Source organism: Seriola aureovittata, chromosome 6 (genome assembly GCF_021018895.1).
Source record: "Seriola aureovittata isolate HTS-2021-v1 ecotype China chromosome 6, ASM2101889v1, whole genome shotgun sequence".
NCBI lineage: Eukaryota > Metazoa > Chordata > Actinopteri > Carangiformes > Carangidae > Seriola > Seriola aureovittata.
Window position 1 is genome coordinate 14,242,370 of NC_079369.1, and position 25,686 is coordinate 14,268,055.

Consider the following 25,686-nt stretch of genomic DNA (forward strand, 5'->3'; position numbering starts at 1 on the left):
AACCATATGGTTTGCAAGCTTAGTAATTGCTTGAACATTGTGGATGAATTTGGATCATCTGAACATGCCGTGCTGTTTAGCAACAGCTCTAAAGGACAGTGGCCTTCTGTTTACTCTGCTGTAACCCTTCGCTCCCTAAATGGATTAATGATCCCGAGGTTGTCAGTTCAAACGCAGGCGCAGAGGAAACTTCTGATGTGTCCTTGAGTGAGGCACTTAGTCTAAATTGTGTCACTTAATATCCATCTTCATAAATGCATTATACACACATCATAGGTTATGTAAGTCACCCTCAATGAAGTCAGGAAAAATAAACAATGTGAGCCACAGATAGCACCTTGGCCCGAAACACAGTCCTGGGGAATATCAAGTGGCTGTTGTCTGGATTGCATTGCTTAGTCATTGTTTAAAGTCTTTATTATAACGTATTGTGTTCGTGTATAGAGGCCATTTTTTGCAGGTGGATATAAATAGTTCGACTGTTCCAAAGGGATGTTCATGGTTTCTCATCTTATGTCAATATTATGACTTGTGATATCCACCTTAGCGTCTGGCAAATGTGTACGACACAGTAAACAGGACCACTGTGCGATACTGACATGCTAGGGGCCTTGTGAGCAGTGCTTAATCAGAACAGTATAGCTCACACACTTCTCTGAGTGGGTGGTTTGCTTAGACCTGGACCCCACATACACAGAGAGGGGAGTTTGCAGGGTTGCCCAATTAGTGCTGAAAAGTGTAGCAGTGTGAGAGTGCGTCAGCAGGGAAGTGTGCACCAGAGGAGGCGTGTCATCAATCATCACTCCAGCTCCAGGCTTGTTCCAACCCTTTTCCCTATCTGGCAGACGGAGAAAGAAGGAGAGGAGAGAATGACAGAGGCCAGTCAATTCCAGGAATGGCAACAGACTGTACTGGAACTGACTGCATTAAAGCGTGGCTCAGGGCAACAACAAAGGGCAATTTCATTTTTCCTCTGTACTATTGTTTTTATTTTTTTATTTCCTCAGAGGTAGACACAGAGAGGAAATTCATAAAATGTGTATGTTATCAAAGTATATCTAATGGTGCTTTGCATTTTTCTTATTGGTAACTAATCTCATAAAAACACCAAAATAAGTAAAGACTTGATCACTAACTATCAAGTGTTGCTTTTGTTGCCAAAGCCTGATATATTGTGTGGAAAAAAAAAATCAATTAACCACATCATTGTGCTGGGTAACATGTTCCTTCATTACCACAAACAAGGTAATGTAGTTTATTTTGAGTCAGTCTCACATACACTGTCCTGCTATTGTAAATACTCTGTAACTCACCAAAGCTGTGCTGACAATAGTCCCCAAGTTTAGCTATTAGTTTATATAATATAAGATTTGATAACAGTAACAAAATTCGCTAGCTGTATCCTTGAGGTTCTACATAAACATACATAGAAAACAAGTAGGTTTAAAAATAAACTCGTTTTGAGAAATAAATATTGCAAGTTTTATATGATGGATCGTGAAACGTCGTGAATTGTGTTTGTGGTCACTGATCATCACCAAACAGTGCCAGTATGCACCACCACGATCTCAGACAAATATTTAACATTCAACCTGTCAAATGTTTACACTGCCTCCCTTCCCTCTTGTGTCAGCTACATATAAAACAACTGTTCCTCCTTGGCTCTAACTCTGACACATTGTGTCCAGAACCAGCTAATGAAAGCTTAAAAAATATTTTCTGAATATTATTTTTGAGGTATTTTATCATATGTAAAACTTCTAAAAGCCCCATACTTTAAAATTAAAATGATGGTTTTGGTCCTGTCATTTTGTGCATTTTATGCCCTCCACTCTATAGCAGGAAATATCCATGTGGAAAATGCTTTGAGATAATCTCTCCTTGGAGAGGTGTACTGTAATATAATACAGGATACAACAGAAGCTGGCCTCACATGGTGCAGTGAGACAAGGGCTGTGTTAGAGAGAATTTAGCTAGATGATAATGCATTTGCGGTTATGGCCTAATTCAACCTTTCAAAATATCTGCGTGCTGAAACTGGTCATTTTGGACTGTAATATCAGGTCCAGGTTTGCAAACATGTTATGGCCCGTGGCTTACTGTCCAACTGTCTGACATCCACCCTTCATAAAACAGTCATCAGCATTAGCTGAATTGTGTAATTACGTTTTTGTCCCTCCAGTAGAGCAATATTTCATCACTCACAGATTATCCTCAACAACATTATCTTGATGTTAATGTCCATATGGCATTTGTGATGACTATGCCACTCTCACTGGTCGGGATGTAAAGTGTTATGGGACCAATGGAGAGTTCCCTTGATTAGGGAAAAGCAAATTCTATGACACCATGATATCACTGAGGCGCGCCAGGTTTTTTTTATGGCTGTAAGGTCAGAGTTCAGCTTCATTGGCTGTGTTCAGAGAGCATGACTTCATAGCAGCATGTGCTTTTCATAAACTATCATACTCAGGTGGGAGAAGCATGCTGTTTTAGACAAAAAAGCGTCGGTGGGAGTGTAGAGCTCGGATCTACTGGTAATAACCTCTTCTTTTAACCGGCAGTCATGAAAGGCAGGGCTGACCTACATGCTGTAAGGAGGATTCTCACTCTCTTGTTAGTGTGTACTGGTGGGGAATTGAGGTCTTTTCTGTCAGGAGGTAATACGTTCAAGCTGTAGACTATCTCAGCAAAGCCCAAGGAAAAAAAAAAAAAACGAGTGAGATAGAGAGAGCAAGCTCTCTGAGAAGGGGCCAAACAGTCTAAAGCTCATATGTGTGTCTGTGCACATGTATGATGTTGATGTGTTGGTGGGCACATGGATTTGTGTTTGCCTGTTTGTATGTGTGTGTGTTTCTGTGTGTGTGTGTGTGTGTGTGTGTGTGTGTGTGTGTGTGTGTGTGTATGTATGAGAGAGACAGGGGGAGGGGTTGACTGACAGCCCTATAACCCACAACACTGTGGAGCTCCATACATCATTGATCGCTGACAAAAATGAACATTCTACTGTATCCTTTAAGGGCTAAAAGACCATACTGTAGGCTTTTCCCTATTGTAAGCTTGTGTGTGTGTGTGTGTGTGTGTGTGTGTGTGTGTGTGTCCACTATACACTATATGTAGGTGAGGATTCACTGCCAACTTGAGGTTTCTGACCTGTGTGTTTGGTTCAGTGCCACTATGATGGATGACATGGTTATCAGAATCTCGCCTTCAGGATGGGGGCTGTCCTATCTTGCTGTCAAGGTCAATGGTTACTAGGCCTGTAACAGAGTGGCAACCTAGTGAGCTCACTGAAACACTACATTTAATAGAATATCCATCATTTCAAATGTCAGAGTCAGAATGACCGTCATCTTAAACATCACCCAGGAGGAAGTCGATCTGACCCTACCAGGGGCAAAATTATTGTAAAATTAAAACTAAATAGGATAACAAGTACAGGGTTATTTGCTTTAGCTGAATGTTATGATGGTGAATAGATTTGTTTATTCATTCAGAAGAAATGCAGCCCTGTATGCGGGTGATTTTCCAAAAGACAAACGTGTGTGCCAGTCAAATGGCAGCTTGGTTACGGCTTGATTGGGACTAATATTGAGCCTGGGAGTTAGTCTGTCCCATTAGTCCACAGGGAGTTGATAACAGATTGCAGGCTTTAATACTAAAATAGCCTCACCAGAAATGAGCATACACCATAGCTTGGAGTGCAAAATCCACTTACTCTGTTGCCACATTTTGAACAGCGTAATCAGTCAGTTTTGAGATCAAAAGCAGCATCAAGACATCATCCTGCATTTAGTTTGAGAAATAGAAAATTATGTTTTTCTTTTCTCTGAACTTGCTTAGTTTTTGTTGGGCAAAATATATCTGTGATGTATGGCAGTTAACAACAGTGTCTGGATTTCAGCAGTATACATTTTGCAGTGGCGGCCTGCCGTTTCAGAATCCTATGAAATGTCATGCTGTCGCAATTACACAACTTTTGCAGAGGTGCAGTCCTGCTGTGGACCGCTGGCTGTGCTCAAAGTGGGCCAGATGACCTGAATGGTTCAATTGGGTCTCATTACTATCCCACTATCAGTTATTTAGGCATATAGACTATATTTTTGAACCATGACCTTCAGTATTTGTTCATTATCAACACTGTGATGACTGTCATAATTACATCATAATTTAATAAATCCAGAAAGAAATAATTAAAAAACCTAGTGTACTTTTTGTATTCAATCGTATCCCTTTATTATGGAAAAACAACTTATTTGATACATTTTCATCGAGCCTCTAAAGATTTTCAATTTCTGACTGCAAGTACTCTTGAAAAAGAAGACCTTGAAAGTTAGATTTAACAAGCTAATGTTAAGACAATATTACATTCGACTGCCATGGTACACTGAGGAGGGGTTGAGGGTGGGGTTGGTTCAGTATGTGAATTTTGCAGGGGGTGGGTGCTGCCCTCGCTGCTGAAAAAAATCCTAGAGGAAACACTGAAAAACTACATTAAGTATTTTCTGCCTCTCTTTGCTTTTTTTTAATACCTCTGTGGGCTTCTTACAGACCAAGCTCATGTTTTTGTGTCTTTTTTCTTACACAATTCTGCAAAGTTAGAATTTTCTCAGCTAACCTGCTGATCACAATTTTGGTTGATTGCCTTCCGGAGGAGCTGCTACAGCTACTCTGAGTCTCATGGGCCAATAGGATTACGGTCCATAATTCAGCAGTTTCGTTTACTTTCCCTTTAATGCTCCCCTACAAGTCATGGCCTCTCTATGCCAGAGCAGGTGTGCCCACAGCAATATTAATGAGGTGCATTTTTCTATCACTGGCTTTACTTTATATTTTAAGAAAATTAAAGGTTTTTATAATATACAAATCTTTAGGTCATCTTCCCTGCCATACTTTCACCTCTCTGTAGCAAAAGTAAGCAGGGAATAACACTGACTATGAATTATACTAACATAAATCTATCTTGGAGCTACATCAGGAATGCGGGTATGAAGGATGTGATATTTTTTTCTCACACTAGGACAATGCAGACCTAGATGTACAGTATTGTAGGAAGTGGATGCTAAAATGAAATTTAAAGTGCATAAGTCAAGAAAATGTTCTTGCTTCCAGGTTTGTGCCTGCACGTTGCAGCCCACTGCACATGCATGTTCGCGTTTCTCTCCCTGACTACATACAACTGCTTGGTCCTTCAAACTATGACTTTCTGGGAAAGTTTTAAAAAAAAAAACTCTTGGTACCTGACCTTGTTTGCGGTCTGTGTTCTGTCAATGGTCAATGACTTTTCTTTTAGAGGAGTGGTCTGGGGGAGGAAATGCTTTTTTGGGTCACACTGGGATTTTTTTTAGTGCAGTATCATAGTTGGCCACTGGGGCAAATTGACTGCAAAGCTGACTGGCTGTGCCATATCCAGCTCTCCAAATTCATTCATGAATGCATCTGTGTGAGTGATTATGCAGTTAACTACAAAGGACAGACTATAGTTGGTCAGTGGAAAGCTGGAATTGTGACAGAATGTGTTATGTTTGCAACAACAACTTAAAGTAACTGCAGCTCGAAATGGAGCGGACAAAAAAACTCTGTCTGTTTCCATTAATGTTGGCTGATTGCTCTGAACAATTTGTGGGCTCTTGATAAGAGGAAAAAAGTGGTAATGAGCTACACCTCCCAGTAAGTGTATATTATGTATATATTATGTAATACTGCAGTAATGTGTTTGTGCATAGTGAGCTGGGTCAGAAACAAAGGGTTCCTTCAGAGCTATAATGTAATCAATAATTGTATCTTTCACCATGAGCAGGCTATTTTTGGAATACATGTTGGGGATTAAAATGTTGTGTAGACCAGACATAATACAGAACTGTTATCATACATGTTCTGCACCACACCAACAGTACCAACAGTTCCAACGGTCAGTGCACTTCTACAAACATTCACCGGAAAGACATCTGTGCTGTGAAGGACTTGGCTCATTCATAACGTAACCAAACCCCCGGATGATGGAAGCAAAAAAAGCAACCAGAGCTCTGTTCAGTCATGCTATACTAAGCTGTGTCTAAAAATAGACTCCATTAAGCTCTGATTTTCACAGTGTTGATATGATTTGCTTCCCAATGTATAGGGTGATTGCTTGCAATAACTCTTATTAAACATTTTCTCCTATCATACCCTAAGTTGCAATTAAAAAATCTTGCACACTGTAACTTGCAATAAACAATTTATTTGTGATCTTCTGAGATGGCTGTGATGGCTAAAGTGAGTTTGATGTGTTGGCAAAGCAAAGAATGTGGCGGCTCTCTCCATCATCATGCTCCTACGCACCTACCTCACAAAATAAAAGTTTTAAGTTTCTTCTGTTTTGAAAGACTCCAATCATACCCTAAAATGAGGCCTGCCTTCAGGCTCTTAACAGACTTTCTGCCAGATGTTTATAGTTAAACAAATAATGCGCAGTACTTGGATTGTGTTTCAGCATTTATATTGTGAGTATTATATTCATAAATTATGGAATAAATACCATCCATCTCAAGGTGTCCAAGGCCTGAATTAAGAACAAGGAAAGCATTCTCTCCCATCAAATAGAAAGCGTGTCAATGGAAAAACCCATTACGTTTGCCCTTAGGCACTTTCCTATTTAACACTGTTCTCCTTAATGGGGTTATTCAGTAAACCTTGCGGCCATCTTCAACTAATTGCATGTTTCTGAAACTGATAAGGAAAAATCGCACAGATTACAGGCTGCAGCCCATACATCTTATTTAGATTCCTGCACTTCTGTAACCATCCAATTTAGGAGCTTTGCTGACTTTACTTCTTATCAGCCATTTTACTCTCAGCTGAAATTACATATTCTGTAAACTTGGTTCGGAAGGCGGCTAGATTTGGTATAAAACACACTCCGTTGTTATGATCCCAGTCATATGCATGATGAAACGAAATGAGCCTGAATCACAAAATCAGTTTAGTATTGGTTCTTGTCAGTGTTTGATGAGGTGAGTTTGTTGTGTCTTGTGCAAAATCATCAGTCCATCCACTCAAACCCCACAGAGTACAGTACTGTGTGTTTGTGTGCATGCTCATTTGACATTGGCTCATCTGAATGTGTGCAATGTCAGTAATGAGCAGCCAGAGCTGGTGAGGCATAATAATACCCAAGCAAGGGATGAGGTGGATTCTCTGCTGGGTGTTTCTCTTTTACCATTACAATCCTGGTTGCCAAGATGCTAAAGTCCCGGATGTTGCAGCAATTTACCTGGACTTAATGAACCTGTTAGCTTAGACATGCGCTCTCCTGCTATTCCCCTCCACTACTGGCACATGGGTGGAGAAGAATCAGGCCCAAATCCATCATTTAATAGGCTTTAGATAACAACATCATGATGGTTAATATGTTTTTGTGCCAATCTAGTGCTGCTTTTGGATCTGTGTCATTGCCCCTGAACATGTTTCAATGACTTACTGCAATTGATAGGGTGTGCTAAGCAAGATGAGAAAAAATTCTGAAGGATATTTGATTGGTTTTGTCATTAAGGAGATTAAGGGGAAGAATAACAATTGATTAGGTCTCTGGTAGTTTATTGAATTAAACCAAATTGTGATGTGTGTGCCGTTGCAGTTGGATGATTTTTTTGTGTTTTAGTTGGAAGATTATTGTCAATAATGCAAAACTTATTCTATAATTTGGTTTCTTACTCACTGCCAATGAATATTTTTTTCTCAATCCAGACACTGGGGCTTGTCTCCAGAACATTTTCAGACAAAAAGACCAATTTCTTGTTCAACACAACAATACCCTCATTTAGCTCCAACTAATTACGCTTAACAAGGTCATTTCATAACAAGCAACTGTTACAAAAATGACAATGGGGGTTTTGGGTAAAGCCCATGCCCTCATGCAAAATGCAATTATGCCATTTAGACTGAAATTGTATAACTTTACGTAAGTCAATTGCCAACATGTCTCTAAGTACTTCGGCTATACACAAAACACCAGACTCAAAGCTCTTACCTATTTTTTTGATTATTTTTTTTATTTTTTTTTATGTTTACAATGGATAGAGAAAGAACCAGTGGAACCAACGGGAGAGCTCTTACTGTAAACAAACTGACACACCTACTGTATCTGCACATTCGATAGGTTTGTGTCTTAGGATTCAGACAGAAGCAGCGTATCAAGTCGTGTTTTGGTGAAATATTATCATTTGGGACATACAGGGCATATGCAAGGAAGAGGGAGAAATATATTATGCTGCAGGAGTAAGTCAACAAGTTATTTTGAAGCTCTTTTCTAAGACAGAAAAGCTAGGCTTCATGTAGCATTTGGGTGATTTACTGCTAGAAATTTGCACCCAGAATGAAAAAAAAAACATTTTCAACATAGGTTAATGCCAAATTCTGTGTTTACTAGTAACTTCCATAACGTGTGGAACGTGTAAAAATGTGTGTAGTGTTAATTGTAAAACCCAAATGCAAACCCGTGGTATATATCATAACACATCATAAATGCTGATTTCACGACGACCAAGAAAGCCAAAGTTAAGCTTGATAACACCGGTGATCTTCCTCGGTGTGAGGTCCCAGTGATATTATTGAACAAGAAAGATTACCAGGTTCTCACGGAAACTCTCAGAATCTTGGTCTACACAGCGCACTGTTACCCACCACTGCTTTTTGAAGTTAATTTAGTTGGCAAGTAAACAAGAGGAAAAACTCAATGAGGAAGCATTGAACTTAGAAACTGTCTTCCGTTCATCATTTAACTCAAATTGTTTGGTCCAGCTTACCTTGCACGCACCAGCCAGAGCTGTGGATTGTTTGACTGCCTCTTTAAAACTGTATACCAGTGTTGACACTCCTGGAGGAATTGGATTGTTTTTCACCCTGCTGACCACCACTTGAGCGAGTTAAGTGCAACAGGCTCCGAGCCCAGGTGGAGTGAGGTAAATAAGTGCCTCTCCAACCCATGTTGTGCCCCCTGTTGGCTGTCATCAGGAAGTAATGTTTAGACCCTTGGTTGTCTGACTTATTCCTTTCACTTTGTCCTCAAGTAAACCCAGCCAGAACCCACACACACTTAAGAGGCATATTGATATCTTTAATTGCTGTGATGGTATTTTACTCTTACTGATGTCTTCCTGTGGATATCTTACAGTTGATTAAAGCAATCTCAGAATGGAGTATTTGCTCTGTCAATAAAATTACTTACTCAAATCACTGTTATGAATCAGGGTCCCTGTTTCGTGGGACGAACGCTAAGCTGAGCGTAATCCTTGCCAAATGGACTGGCGATTAGCTTAACTAAGGACTTTTTGGTCCCTGCCAACACACAGGCTCTGCATTTTAAGCAGAGGAGCATTCATTGAATTTCTGTATTCATCCAGCCTTCTGTTGCCTCCTCCCATACAAACAGGCTGCATGCGTATACATACAAAAAGAGAAATACGGATGCTGAAAATTTCTTGCCACATTTCTGTATTCACAATACTGCTTTTGAATAATATACAGAAAATTTTGACAGAATGCAGTATTCTTGCATTAAGAAACCTGCTGAATTATGTCATAATAATTAACAGACTTATGCTACAGGCTTCAGGTATTCCCTCAAACACCTCTTGTCTATGCTCCATAGGTCTGGTATTAGTAGGGGCTTTGGATGAAGAGCTTCCTAATGTTTCGTGGTAAAAGCAGGATGTTGAAACTGTTCATGCTGTACAGCCCCAGTTCTTTCCCCCAATTTCTAAACTAGAAGGGGGAACCACACCATGTACTGCATATATGCGCGTAACACCATGTGCAAGCAAGTAAGCACAAATAGGCCATGTAAAATATGAGTATGCCCAGAGGGGCCTCTCCTCTGCTCGATGTATTTATTCCAATATTTGCAGATGACTGAAACCAGTTGAGTGCTGTGGCAATTGCTTATTTCCCTTTGTCAGAGTGATGAATGTGGTCGCACCTATCGGACTGTGCAAGGGTTCCAATGTCCTGTGACAATGAAGGATTGTCCATTTGTGCCATGGACAGAGCACATCAAAAAGGGTGGATAAAGCCCTGCAGGAAAGCAATAACAAACACTCCCTTGTTACTGTCATTGTTTATAACAGAGGGATTTTAAAGCATGGCATTTTACATGTCATGTGCATACACTGAAGACCTGACACTGCTTGACAGGAGACGTGATAGGTCCCTACATATCTTTTACCGTCAACATTGAGTTAATATGAGCTATGTCAACAGGGGTGTAGCAAATAACTGATATATATATGAACACCTCAGTTTTTGAACCCAAAGCATTTCAGATGCAAAGGCACCTTGCATGCTTATGGTTGTATCTTCATTGAATACAGACTAGGGTTCCTACCAGACCGAGCCTGTTCATGAGACTTAATCACATTGTTTATATGGGCCACAAATAGTAGCTAGAGATGAGATCGAGAAGATAGTTGTAGAATAACAGTGATATCCGGTTTTGTTGTTGTACTGACAAAATTCTGCATCCAAAATGTGATATATTTTCCAACAACTCTGATTTTACCAGAAGTCATATATATATATATATATATATATATATATATATATCCACACATATATATCCACACATATTACAATAAATACATTTTACAGCCATCATCATAACCTCACAAGGCTGTAAAATATATTTTTTCCTTATTAACCTGATCAATGTGTCATAAACACTCTGGCACCAGCCTGGCCATACTCATACTTAAGTATTTCCTTTCTTTGCTGTAGACATTTGAACTTTGAAATGTTTCACAGTATCAATTAAGTCTTTTGCCAGTGTTGTGCTGTTTATCATTCAAATTATGGCAAATGATGATGTTTGCCTGTGTCTTAAAAAGGCTTAGTCAGTGTTTCACCTCAGCTGTTGCCTGTAAAGATGCCAGCGCTGGCTTACACAGTGTCATTGGTTAGCTTTCTAGAAAACCCACTCACCCACTCCGATACACTATGATGTAAATGGACACAGTATTCAGTATTCAAATCAACTTTGCTATGATAGTTATTTTCCTCCATGCAGCGCCAGATTCAGAACCAAACAATTTTAGCTTAATATAACTAACTGTAAAGTGTAGCTACTGAATTAAGAAGCATTTACTGCATATCATATTGGCTTTGCCACTTGTTGTCTTGAAATTTAGTAGGAATATTGCTGAGCTTTCAGAGATAGTATGTCTCTTGACTAAATTTGAAGTCGCTGTCATCCAAAATGATTCTGCAGTCTATGGACATGTAGTTTGGGAGAGTTAAAACTTTAAATATACCAAGTGCAAATAGTTTGTTAAAAAAATGAAAGAGTGTTTATCCTAATACAGTGTTGCATGATTTGGTGAGTGTTGATTTGTGCTATTTTGATCATAGTTATGAATGTGCAGATTTCTAGACATATAGCAAATAAGTGGAATTGCGTACGGACACCTGTGGATGAAGGGACAAAACAGACCACTCCAGTACTTTTTTTTACATGTGGGGTCATCATCTTTTGTCTGCGTAAAATTAAGTAAAGAGTTAAATTCAAAAATGTAGAGTGAAGGTGTGGGAGGCAGTCATTTAATGTCGTTGACATTTAAAATCCTAGCAAGCATAGCCTTCCTTACCATCTCAAGAGTCCTCCCTCAGTCTAGACATTGCACAAACAAGCTTGTTTGGGGTTTGTCTGATTTAACTTGGGGTGTAAACTCTGTAATTGAGCACTGTAAACTCCTCTGTAAACCCTAGTGGTCCCAGGCTAGCAGGCGGTGAGTGGCTCTACCCCACATCCAGTCTTGACCTATCCCCCTGACTCCACTTCCCTCGCTCTCTCTGGCGCACTGCCAAGCCTGATCTGTCACTTGGGTGGGTGAGTGGTGTAGGTAAACTGTTCGGCAGCAGTTTTCCCAAACAGGCACATACTGATGGAATCACCTCACACAAACACACACGTAAAAAGCACAAACTAACGAGGTAGCGCAGCGTGCACCAGAATAAGGTTGAGTGCATCTAAAAAAAAATTATTTTAAATTGTGACATCGATTAAAGATATTCCAAAAAAAATATTTTTCAAACATTCTTACTTTCTTTCTTACATACTTTCTTATATTATTTTGAAGACATGGTTAATTAGACATCTTGTTGTCATCTCAATAAAATATCACATTCTTAAAAGCCACAGCATGTTGACTAGGAGATCGAAATAGAAATAGGAGCTGAATTTTTTGATAAAAGTTCAAATGTGTCACAACATACCTTAACTGAAGATTTACCATCCACACTAAAATCGTCACTCATATCACCATCGCAATATCTGTCAAAATAATCATAATATGATTTTTTTTTTGCATTTCGTTCAGCCCTAATGTTGATACACTTATTGTGGAATGAGGCTGTCATTTATAGCTGATGTGTATGTGTAAGTAGTGAATGTACAAGCTAGAGAGTGATGACTGAGGAAGGAGAGAGAAAAAGAAAGGTTGACAGAGAGAGAGGGATTAGGAGGACCTGGGCACAGATGGCTGTGGGAGGCAGATGTCTATGCTGAGCTGTTCAGCATCGTCCCTGCCAGCTCAGAAACGGTAACAGAAGTACGCAGAGCAAATAGGCTACCTCAGAACGGGTGGCTAGATTTGGGAAAGCAGATGCTAAAAAAATGCGTTCAGTGCTTGGAAATGTCACTAGAACCAGTGTGTCGCAGGAAAACATCAACCCTCTTAAGAATTGTGTGAAAGTTTTAAATCCCCCAAAATGTTAAAAAAAACAGGGGAAAAAAACCCATTTTGGATCACCTTGACTGAACTTTTGTATTTATCTTTCAAGCAGCACAACACTTTGAATGATTTGGTATTATGGCTTTTTATAGGACTGTAAATAAATGCAAAAAAAAAGTTTTCCCAAAGGTCTGCGTTAGTAAGTCTGTCATGCTGATGCTCATATGCTAATGACACAGTAGCTCAATAAGACATGCATGTGGCCAGCTGGTGTATATCAGCTTTCAGCAGCCTTTATAATCTGACAAGCTTTCACTCTGACTTCTGATTGTAATGCTACTGTTGGAGGTTGTACCATTGCTGGTTGGTATGATCGATTTTCCCCCTCACATCATCAACTCAGTGGTTTAGTTTCCTGCCATACTTGGTGGTGTTAATTAGGGCTAGCTGATGAGGCCGAAAATTGTAATCTTGATTTTTTTTTTTCAACCTTGTTTTATGTGGAAGACTAAAACAAGTTTGAAACATTCAATTTTTTAGCATTTGTTGTGCATTGTAATTGATCAAGAATAATCAAAGACCTAAATCTCTTGCTGGTGTCATAATGCATGTTAAATCCAATACAGGTCCCATACATCCCATAGAGCTATGGACTGCTTCTACTAAATAGAGCACTGTCCTCCACTTTAATAGTCAGATTCAGCACAAATAAAGCAGAAAAGTCCACACTGATTCATTAGCTTGCTGTTTGTGTTTCTTAACTGGACTGAACACCAGCCTTATATCTGCAGACCAGTAGCTAACGTTAGCATTAGTTTTTTAGTTTGTCTTTCTTGCAGATGCATCCGTAACACCTGGAGTGACAACAGTGCCATAAACTGCAACACATGACAGTCTACAAGACTGTAAACAGCTAATTTAGCCAGTTATCATCAGAGTCACTGTTTGTCTAAAAGTAACCTTTTTGTGCAAATTGTAATATTTTGACTATTGTGGAGTAGACATTTTACACATCGAGTAAAAGTGCAAATTTGAATTCATTTAATTCATTTGATTAGTCACTCAGCCCTAATGGCATTTCTGGCCTTACAAAATAAAATAAATCTGATATATCATCTACTGTCCTTTGTATGTGGAATCATATCTGGATGGAATGTTGATATTGTGGTATTCTCGATCACAGTTCTGTCTCAAGAAGATATTTATTGTTTTGCTTATCAGTCTATTGGGCTGTGGATGCAGCCACTGTCCAATTTTGTAAAGCCAGTTTAAGAAGATTTAAATTAAAAACTGTTGTTAAAATAGGAAATAGGCATATGGTTTATGGTGCTAGTGATGGCTATTATAGTTTGCTGTGTGAATAATAATTGAATAATCTTGGGTTTTGGACAGTTTGTGGGGCCAGTATTCTTAAAGACAAAGTTGTCATCAATTTGTGATTTTTGACATTTTCTGTCAAATGGTTAACTGAATAATTGTCAAAATATTCAGGAGATTGACCCATTTATATATATATATAAAAAAGTTCTTCAGTCATACAGGAGAGAAAACCCTTAATACGTTTTCTGGTGTACTGTTTTCTGTCCATACACTATACCACATTTGAAATGAAATGAAGCATAATTAAAAGGCTCCCAGGGCCCAGGCAATATTACAGCATCCTGAACTCCAGTGTGCTTGTCTGGGGTTTGTCAACCACCCACTGCTCGCCTCAGCTTGATCTGTGGGTCTTTAATACACAGCAGAAATGCAGTTATCTACCATATTTGTATTCTCCTCTCCTTCCCAGCTATTGCATAAAATCCCCCCTCCCTTCTTTCCATAGGGGAGGAATTACACTGACACGTATTCATGGTGAATGTCAAATGCCAGTCAGTCATTACAAACTCACAATTGGTGCATTAATAAGAAACTGCAGAAACATGGAGCTGTGAATGCCTCTCACTGTTTTTTGGTGGACAGCAGCTAAGGTTGAAGGATGACCCAAATGTGCCTCTTTGTGAGACATTTTTTTATAACTTTCTCTGAAAGTATTTGCAAAATTGTCTGTCCTTCTTCATGCCGGAGCCACAGGGACGTAGCAGTGTGCAAGGTGCAGTTATTGGTTTTTAAGGACGGTGTAATTTGATAGGGGAGATACATTGTTGGTGATCTCTGCATCAACAAATAATTACACTCACCTGGGAAATGTCTAAAGGGACAAAGCTTTCTATAGCTGTCTCTCATATTAGTGATACATTGATCAAATACCCATAGAGATCTCCACCTGGAGTCTTTCTGGCTGGGTTAAAAGCAAAACACAAGTTTAAAGTCCTGTTAATCACAGCGATAAAGGCCTGTTTACTCTATTGTCAATAACAGCTCTCTTTGCATTTGAGACCTCAAGGTAGTGTTACCCTCTATAAACGATGGAAGTCTGATATTATTGAAAGAAGGATGATCTTAGAAAACATTGTTGAAGGCCATCAACTCTCCCCTCTGACTCATCTGCCTGGATATCGAATATAATGGATAACACAACACCTAGCTCTCTCACACCTGGAAGCAGAGATAAGCTTGATCAGATTAGTCTTGAAGATCGCCTTTCTGAAATTAAAAATGCTTGGTAAAAAGAAGTACTGTTCAAGAAGGCAAACTGTGCCGGTTTCGTACCACAGGACGCCCGGAGCAAACTAAAACAACTGATGTGACTTGAAATGTGTCTTAAGCCTGTAGCATAGACTCATGCAGCTCCTAAGCAGTGTCTCCCCTAGGTTGACTACTTTTGGTGGGGAGGAGGAGTCTGTCCATCTTTGGAAAGCTTTTATTGCACTAAATGTGTCAACCTGTCTCTTTCCTCTGCTCTGCTCTGCTCCATGTGAGTGGGGAGGGGCTAAGACACACACACAGTGAAACAGAAATCAGAGGAGAGGAGAGAAAGTGATCGTAAATGACAGCAAAACACAGCAGAGACTTGCACACTGAGCTGAAATGAAACAAGGGCTCATAAATTAGGTAAATGTCATAAATTAATTTTGTTTTGTTTTTCTTCTTTGGCTTCTTGGTAGGGCGGGGTCCCACTGGGGGCATGGGACACCCCCTCCCCCTTCAAAGCAATGGTAGGGGAAACACTGCTCAGTGTTTATCACTGTCATTGCTGCTGTGCTCCTCCATCTTTTGTTTGGATCATTTTTAAAAAAGCTGAATGTAAGAAAAGCAAATGCTGGTTAGGCAAAGGTGCTAGAGTACACTGTGTGTAGCAATCCTACACACTATTTAGCTATCTTGATGTAGTGATGTTGTGATTCAATGGTGCTGAATTTCTGGTCCAGTGCTGTATTCATTGAAGTGCTATTTGACAGTAATATTGAATAACTTTAGAGTTTGCCTTAGGAAATAGATTCCCAGTCAATATGCTATTTGTTTAGCAGATAATGGCGCCGTAGACTGCTTAAATGTGTGATCATCCTTTGTCTAGCTGCATTTTGAATGTGACATTTAACAGTGCCTGGGTGTGCAGTGAACTGAGTTTTGATGTGAATGTATTACGCAGAGCACATTCACATATAAGGAGGAATTGTCTGGAGTGGAAAATGCTCACCCATTATTTCTCAGCAATGGCTACTCTTTATATCCTCTGAATTTTGGCTCTCAACTTTTATTCAACTGCTAATTTGTTAGCCCCATTCATTTTTATTCATTCAAACTTGAATTCATTCAGTCAATGTCAATGCTTGAAAAAAAGAAAAGAATTAATATTGTGAATTAATCCAGAGATTACTCGTGTAGGGCTCTGAACGATTTTCTGTACATGAATTAGTCCTAGTGGAAAGACTAGTGTTGACTTATACTCAAATTGAAATAAGCAGCTTGGGAAATCTTGCCTATGTGAGCGGTAGAAACAAGAGAAAAGGGAAGCTACAGTACGAGCATAGCCTCTCACTATAGCTCACACATGAGGGATCTCTTTTTCCTAGTTACACATTGTGCACTGCTTTGACTCAGCTGCTTCCACGCATGTGAAACAATACAAAACCATTCAACCACAGCCCTTCAAGCACGGGTCGCTTCATTCGTATGCACCGGCAGGGAGGAGGGCAGGTGCACCTTAAGGGGACCCAAAGCTGGAGGGGACAAGATGATGCTGCACAGGGTTGTAATAACTTCTGTGGTAACAACAAACTGGGGGCATTGATTTTTAAAAATAGTCAGACAGTTCCTGGTTGCTCCCTCAGTCAAAGGCTCCATCTCTGTGTCAGTTCAGACAAAAAAATCCACTGTAATAAAAAAAGAGAATTCAGAATAGATAAAGCTCAAAGTCTCCTCACTTTAAGCGAGATTTTGGAGTTTCCAATGGCTATAAGACAGTTTTTATACTATTTTCTGTGTTCTCTGTGTCTGTGATGTTAGGTGTTGGTTTCAGCATTGGGTCTGTGTGGATTATAGTTAGAAGGCTTCAGATGTGTCCCACCGGCCATAGTCGACAGGATTATTTTAGGGATTAAGAGCCTGGTGCGCTGTACCTTGGTTGCACAGCACTACAGTATGTCCTCATTCTCCCTCATTCACTGCAAAAACTCCCCACCCCTGAAATACCCAACCTCCAGCAATAAACTTACACCTATGCACAAGGGAAAAGGGAGCTCCACCACTACACAGAAAAAGTTATTTTGGATATGGATTGAGCATTTTTAGAGGCTGTATGCTTAAATTATAAATATTCATACTGTTCTTATTCTATATACATACATTTTACAGAACTGAGTAATTGTTAAGAATCAGAGTAAGATAGTAATCAGTCCATGTTTTTCAACCTAGCTATTAATCAACTCATCATTTCACGTCCAAAACTATATATAAATATGTTAGGGCAGTAATTATGTCATTTATGTTATCATTTTTCCAGAAATCATGTGTTTGTTGCTCTGTGAATTTTATAAGCATACAGAGCGTTCATGTTCTTTTTGTTCCCTGATAGAGATAAAACACAATGAAATGGGACAGGGACGGCAAGAAAGATTTTTTACTTTGTTTTAGTACTAAAAGATCTTAATGTGTTTGTTGACTTAACATGGTTATTGAAAAGGACTTATTTTGGTCAGATAATCACATTATGGATTTCCAAATGTACATTTTGTTGTTTTATGTATTTTCATTTTAGCATTTTCCATGGTAATACCTAATCGAGCTGAATTTTGATTGATTTCAGCTGCTTAAATTTGAAGATATCCTAATTTAATTTGAATTTGTCAACTTGAGGGAAGTTGTTGAATAAAAATTAAACTTTTTTTTTTCTGACATTTTCAGACTTAGCAATTAATCAGATAATTAAAAAGGTAATTGGTACATTCATTAAAAATGAAAAAATGTGTTAGTGTTAGTGCTATTATCTTTTGAACATTATCTGTTGAACAATATCCTCCCTTATTTTTATCATTCCTGTTATTATCTCTGCCAAGGAGGTTATGTTTTCACCTGTCTCTGTTCGTTTATTTGTCAACAGGATTACATAAAAGGTACTGAACCGCTTTGCACCAAACTTGGTGGAGGGATAGGCACACACCAGGGAAGAACCCATAACATTTTGGTTCTGATCTGGTAAAAAGAGCATAGCTTGGAGGAATTTTTAACCACTTTCCTTAACATTGCGAGAAAGGTAATTTTTTCCACATTCATTTCTCCTGAAATAATCTATGGACCTTGATGTAGAACATCTGACATATTTATGGTTTGAGATCTATGATCTATGTACAATTTGGATCAGACAGGATGTGTAGGATTATTTGACCTTTGTGCTATCTACTGAGGGCTATTCTTTAACTAATACAACCAAAGCTCTTTGACTTCACAGCATAAAGGATCACAGATTTTCAGACATTAGGTCTTTTCACTAGTGCTTCAACATCCAGTCAGTCAATGTGAAATGCATTTTCTCATTTGAGGATTCATTGGACAGTTGAGCTCTGTTCAGGGCAGTGAGATGTTGTAAAGGTTGTAGAGCGCATAGTGCTGATACAGCCATCACCGCATCTTTCTCTTTATGTGTGAAAGGGTTAAAATGGAATAAAACATCTGTCCCTGACTTTACAATCAAAGGGTTTTCCTCATACATTTATGGCTGGCACAAACTCGCTCATTATGCTCTTCAAAACACTTATTTCATTCAAGCGGGTTAAGTGGGTGCCACTATTAACAGAAACACAAAAGCATTGTCTTTAAGCAGATGTTCCACTACAATGATACAGTGCACCACTAATACTCTGACTTATTCCAGTGTACCACAGACTGGAAAGTGAAACGTTCCAGGTGGTCTCCTCAGTGTCTGAAGTTTAATTTACACGTCAGTGATTGAGTGTCATACCAACTGTTGGGGGACAGAAGTGATACACAGCTTACTCTTTTGATAGATTTCAGCATCAGACAAGTTGTGATTGAAAGTGGAATTGCTCAGATTTTTCTTGTTAGAGCAAAGAAATGTGCCATCCTCCTTTTATTTTTCTATTTGCAAAATATCCAAAGTTCCAGCCCATTCTTACTTGCTTCATATTTTTGCAGAAACCTTGCTATAACATGTATACAAAGCACCATGGGACAAAGTTCTGTCAACTGACACTGGGCTGAAGTGTAAATTGTTTATTAATTTACTGTGCAGAATATGCCATGTAAAGAAGCTGTAATCTATTTCTTATATAAAGACTAACCAAATGATATGAGATATGTATAATGACCATTTAAACCTGTTGATGAACATCAGATGAATACCTGTAGTGCAGTGTACCTCAGAGAATTATCACCAGGCTTTGTAGTTCTCCTCAGCTCCACAATGTTTTAGTAACTTTAACTAACAAGTTTTTTAAAATGTCTTAAATTGTTTAAATGTCAAAGATTTGTTTCCTCTATGTTCTTAAATTTGTCATTGCATTATTATGCATGATACATTATTGTAAATTAAATATTTGGGGGTTTGAACAAAACCAAACATTTGAAGACAATGACATCACCTTGTACTATAGGATATTATGATGGGAATTTGTCAATGTTTTCTAGACCAAACTATAGACGATTAATTTTGAGAGCTAAAAATTGGTCCTTTAACCTAAAGTGTGGTTGCAGGTTTGGTTTAAATACATTTATAAAATGTCTAACAATAGAGGAGGGTCTTGTGAGAAAAACTAAAACTACATCTGATTTCCTGTATTCATTGGAGAAAATAGGTGAAGGTTTAAGATGTTACGCTGTTTCCCTTTTTTAATTACAGTTAGCATAAACAGACAAAAGTGATCTTACATGAGGTCTGCATTGCTTAAGGTTTAAATGTCCTGTGTGTTTATTATATAACTGTTACATAACTATAAATCTCATACTACAGAGGGACCCATCAAGAAGTGTATTCATTTCTTGTGCCAAATATAGAGAAAGCACTGCTGAATGTGAACTACTAGACTGTGAAGCACTGAAATATTTTTACAAGACAAGATCTTTGGAGTTGGTGCCAGGAAGAATATTTACAGTTGAGGAACCTAGAAAACAATTTTATAAAGCAAATACGAATCTGGGTCAGAATGATGCCCCAGTGTTAATTATGGCTTCCAATCAAAGAGCTTGAGTGAGTTTGGCTAAACGGATTACAATCTGCTCCTCTTACCAGCTGCCATACTGTAATTAATGGTTTGTCATCATTTTCCATTCATGTGAGGTGCTGAAACACCAGCTTATCACTTTCCTTTTTTGCACATTGTGCATAATCACTAGGGTTTGAATTGAACCCTGTTATTTGGGAGCCAAAATCCAAAAAAGAATCCAAAAAATAAAAAAATAAAAATAAAGCTTGTAATGAGCCTGGTTCCTCTACAATCACTCATCAGAAGCAGGGATAGATAAAAGTATCAATTAGCGCATGTTTGAGGTGTCAGAGCTGCTTCAGAGTGGATGCACTGAGGTCTGTGGAATAATTACCTGAGCTTTGTATAAACCATAGGAAGTCTGTATCCTGGTGTGCTTCTGGAGAAAAGGGACCTGATGAAAGCAAAGCCCACCTTAGGTGTTATCAGTTTTGTGCTGCTATAGATGATTGAGGGAATGAACAAAGGAAATGTGGAAAGGTGGCAGAAGAAAGACCTGGCTGATGAAATTCTTTTAGAACATGAAGTAGTTTGTTGTTTTTGATGTGGAATGTCCATGTGAAATGCATTAACAAGAAATACATTTGCATTCAAAGACACAGTAAATAATAAGACGAAGCAAAACTACTAAAGCCAACTAATTAAAATGTATTTAAAAGCAAAGTATTGTAATCACCAAAAAGCAGGTTAAAAATTAAAGCTTATGTATCCGGGTGATGGCACACCTCTGTGTCTAGTAAAAACCATCAGAATGAGAAATGATTTCCCAGTGAAATAAAAGTTACTCTGTAATAAAGTTGCAACGTAGGAGGAGTGATTTCAGGCTCCCTCAGTAAGTGAAAGTCCCATTGATTTTTCCCATGCACAATGTTACATGACTCACAGTTGGAGCACTTGGATCAGCATGAAAACTCTCCTGGTTCAATCGTCAATCCAAATGATTAACTACGGTTTCAGAATATCTGCTTCTTTGATAAAATGCTGAAGGTACAAGCTTGTGTATCTACAATTTCTTGGGAAAGACGCTAACTACGACTCCCATAGTACAATCAGGCAATTACAGACACTACATTTTATCACAATAACGTATGTTGTCTGTATCAGTCTGTTTTGTATCAATGTTTTTCACTCAGTCAACACTACATCAAATGGGTTGACATCACAGGCAGTGACTTTGCCTAACAGCAGCCTAAATCTACCACACAGGCATGTCGAACACATGCCAGACTTATGATCAGTTCCCATGTACAGTAGTTATTATTTGACAGCATCAGCAGCAAAGGAACCAGCCACAGTAACAACACCTGAGACAGTGTGCAAATGTAAAAATTGGCTGCTTTAACACACCTTTATGAGGAGGTGTATAAATACTGCCGTCTGTATGGCTCCTTGGTGTGATATCACAAAGACAGGGAGATAACAATAATCATTTCTGGAGGGAGACTGCAAAGATACTCAGCAGTGATAAGCGAACTGCAAAAACAGCGAAAGAACATCAAGGACTGGTTCATCAAGATGAAGAAAAATGTCAAGTCTCTGAGTAGAGATCTTGGCCGGGTGAAGTGTCCTCCAGCCATACTTCTGGCACTACGGCTTTGTTTAAGTGATACTTCATCCCAAATTTATCCTTGAAAAGTGGCTGTTAAAAGTTTTTATTTACCTTCTTCACAGATAACAGCAGCTATATGATTGTTTTGAACAAACTGGTCCTGGAGAGCAGAGAAGCACGTTATGCTGCAGGTGTGCTGTGAGACCTTTTGATTAAGGTTGCCACGGTAGTAGGTGTTGCCGGTGTTACACACGGCTGTTATACAGTTTTCAGGCACAGCCCTACGTAACTTACCCATTGCGCCCCCCCCCATTTTTTTTAAAGACATAAACCTATTTGGTTCAGTTTCTCATGTCAGCGGTAGCACCCACGTTCATCAAATAGTTTTATCGTGACGAGAGGAGTGTTGAGATCTCTAAAGCGCCTATTCGGAAATATTTCATATTTTAACCCGACCTGATAATATTAATGAGGCTATCTGCATCGGTGGCAGCATCTCGAGGTAACACTTCTAATCTACTGATATTGAGCAGAAATGTCTGGTGTAATCAGCACCACTGGTGTCGTCACAAGTTTATTACACAGTGGGTAAATTTCCACACCGTGGAATCCGTGCTTCTTTAAGTGGTAAAAAACCTGTCACCACTGAAGTACATTGTCACCAGCATGTAGTCAAGCCACAGCTTCTGCTTTTTTTGAAGGAGTAAAGTGTATAACAGCCACTTCTAAGCCTACATGGAGAGAATGTTTGATTCTGAAAGGACTATTTTTGATGAGAAAACAGAGAAATCAATAGCAACTACACTGGAGAACATGTTTTTACGGTTACCTTGTTTTACAAGGATATAACGATAAAAGCCCAGCAAGTTGTTGACAAGTTCTTCACATCAGTGGTTGTGTGCTGCACAGTGGATTGGCCTGAACAGTGGATTGTGCATTAATGTTCACGCGTTAAGATCACTCCCTCAGCGGTTCCTCTAAAGTGTGTTAAATTATTAGTTGCTGAAGGCCTTTTATCATATCATATCATTTTATAATCTTTTAACACTTTAAAGCTTTTTCTCTCAAAGGCAGAACATGCATTCAAAATGTACTGTATTGTTGCAATACTGCATTTTACATATGGAAAAGTGAGTTAAATTTGCACTTACATCCTGTAGACTTGGAAGAAATAAATAAATAATCTGCACCCTTAAATTCTTTAAAATCAAATGCATTCCTGTTTTGTTAACAAAAAAAGGAAAGAAACTTGCCCTGAGGCTCCTTCAGTAAATCTCGCCTAAAGCCAGAAACACCATGGCTCAGGTGGTCAATGGGCTAACTAACTGACAGGTCTGTGTGGACTTTACAAAGTACCTAGACCTCTTTCTTCCGTGGGTTATTTTAAACTATCCATTCTCCATTGTTTGCCACTTTATTTTTTCGCAATACCTCTAAGGCAATGCCTTCGCCTTCGCCTCGGGGAGACCAGCCTGGACTATACCATTGTCCTCTACTGCTTTCCTGACAGACACTTTCTTGGCATTGAGGGTAAAGAGCTTTGTGGTTAGTGCCAAACTGATTTCCTCGGTGGCTTTACTACTGGTGTTGGCTGTCTGCATGGCATGTCGACAACAGCTAAAGAGCCAAACTTGATTGCCTCTTTTCCTACTCATTATTACAGTATTTGTCACAGAGTATGATGCGATTCCTTAAGTCCAAACACTGCTGGAATGAGGAGTAAAAACAACTGCGCTCTGACAGTGGTGACCCTAGACTCATCATGTCGTGCAATTTCCTGATCCTTTTTCTCAGTAGAATTAGCTTATAAAAAGGAAAATGTATTGGCCTCAGTAATGGTAACACATGAATCAGTCCTAGAATACAGCGTCGTCAGAGCCAGGGATGTTTGATTATTTGTGGCTGGGCTGAAGGCCTATACTTTGTTTACTCACTATTCACTTTTGCATAGATGCTCACATTGTAAAGCTATGTGCAAATACAGCCAGGAGTTGTAATTGTGAATCATGATAAAAAAAAAGGAAAAACATATACACTACTATTTGCACTATGTTTTTACAGTCAGTCTAGAGGAACCTAATGTGTGGTGAATTTTATTTCTTTGCAACTTTGGTCAGTTGTATTCTCTCTTTTGTCAATTTTTTCTTCATTCTGCGTTTATTGAATGTCCACTGTCCTCACTGGGCCTTCTAAACCTTTTTACAAAATAAAACTTCACAAGCCTGAATACCACTTCACAGTTGTCATAAATGAAGGTACACTTGTGCTTAATTAGCTGCTTGAATATAAATTTCTATGTCTACTACACCAGACCTTGACAGAGAAGTGCACTTCCACTAGAAGTCTTTGTCTGTTTAGACACACCAATGACAATAGAGCAATCATTCTTATGCCCAACCATTACTCATGGCTCTGGCTATTTTAAAGCAGCTTTAACAGGTTGAATCATACCCTCCAGGTGCTTAAAGTTCTGGCTTTTATGACTCACTTTCTGGCACATTACCCATTCCTGTCTATAACTAAAGTTTATCCTTCCTTTGGTCCACATGCTCCCTGGTCTTGCATTAAAAAAAAATGAATACTGAGCATTGCATATTTTCAGGATGTATGTTTATACGATAAGGACTTGGGGAGAACTTATAAACACACACACACACACACACACACACACACACACACACACACACACACACACACACACACACACACACACACACAATCCTTCTCCTCCTCAGAGATGTCTCTAATGAATAATATACTATTTAGACAGCAAACACAATGACTTCATATTTTCAAAAATATTTGCTATTTCAGTTGTCATTTCCCCAGATCTAACTGAGGTGTTTCCTGTCACTGTAGGTGCTACCTGTTGGATGGGATCTCTAAAGGAGCCTGGCTGAACCGCTCAAGCATCATATTCGCAGGGAACGACAAGTGGTCTGTGGACCCACGAGTGTCCATCGTGTCCAGTGTTGGCGACAAACATGAGTACAGCCTTCAGATACAGAAAGTGGATGTAACTGACGATGGCCAGTACACATGCTCCATTCAGAGTGAGCGCAATCCACGGCCAAAGCTTCTCAACCTTATTGTAAAAGGTACGTATAGGTAATCCATGTTGTTCTGTACAGGGACTTGTCTATGTGTGAGCCCTTTTCTTTGTATGTGTGTATATTTGAACAAGTATTAACAAACAACTGTCAGGATTTACAAGCCTGTATATAGTATCCTCTTTGATATCTGATTGGTGGGTGCAGTATTTTGGAGGATCATTTCTGCATACTTTTATATAATTTTTGTCCTCCTCTGCCTTTATTTATCTAACATCTTGTTTGTTACTTATTACACGGATCATTTAGCCAACAGAATGTTCATAGCGAGTCCGACAGTATTCTTGTGTGGCCCGTGTACCTAATGGTCACAGGTGTATCTTGCACCATCTGTGCAGTAAAAATGTCTGTCATTCTCTTGTAGTCTTAGTTAGAACAAGAGCTTTATCCGTTATTGCTTGCGTAAAATAACAAGATAAAATCTCCTCAGCAGAGACATTTCTTCTGTGGAGGCAAACTGACATTGTAGGGTACATTTTGTGCCTGTAGGCGATACAACACAGAGTAGAAGCCTGTTGGTTTAAATGACTGCAGGCAGACTATGTAGCTTTAATCAAGCCTCCCTGGGTTTGGTCACAGCAGGTAACAAAATAAGATGTGATTTTTTAGAACTCTTAGCTGTATCCTGTCTTGTTATTCACATGCTGTACATACTACTGCACTTGTTAACAGGTGGTAAGGCTTTGAATTAACATGAAAGTGAAACTACCATTGAGCTCTTGAGA

At 39.0% G+C, this 25,686-nt stretch overlaps 1 protein-coding gene across 2 annotated transcripts in view; it reads left to right on the plus strand.

The window, feature by feature from the left end:
- negr1 (neuronal growth regulator 1) overlaps positions 1 to 25,686 on the plus strand; it is a 139,014-nt gene that overhangs the window by 13,231 nt on the left and 100,097 nt on the right. For both annotated transcript variants that reach the window (XM_056379460.1, XM_056379461.1), the window contains exon 2: positions 24,711 to 24,949. In XM_056379460.1, coding sequence (XP_056235435.1) covers positions 24,711 to 24,949 — 239 coding nt within the window. The remainder of the gene's footprint in view (positions 1 to 24,710; positions 24,950 to 25,686) is intronic.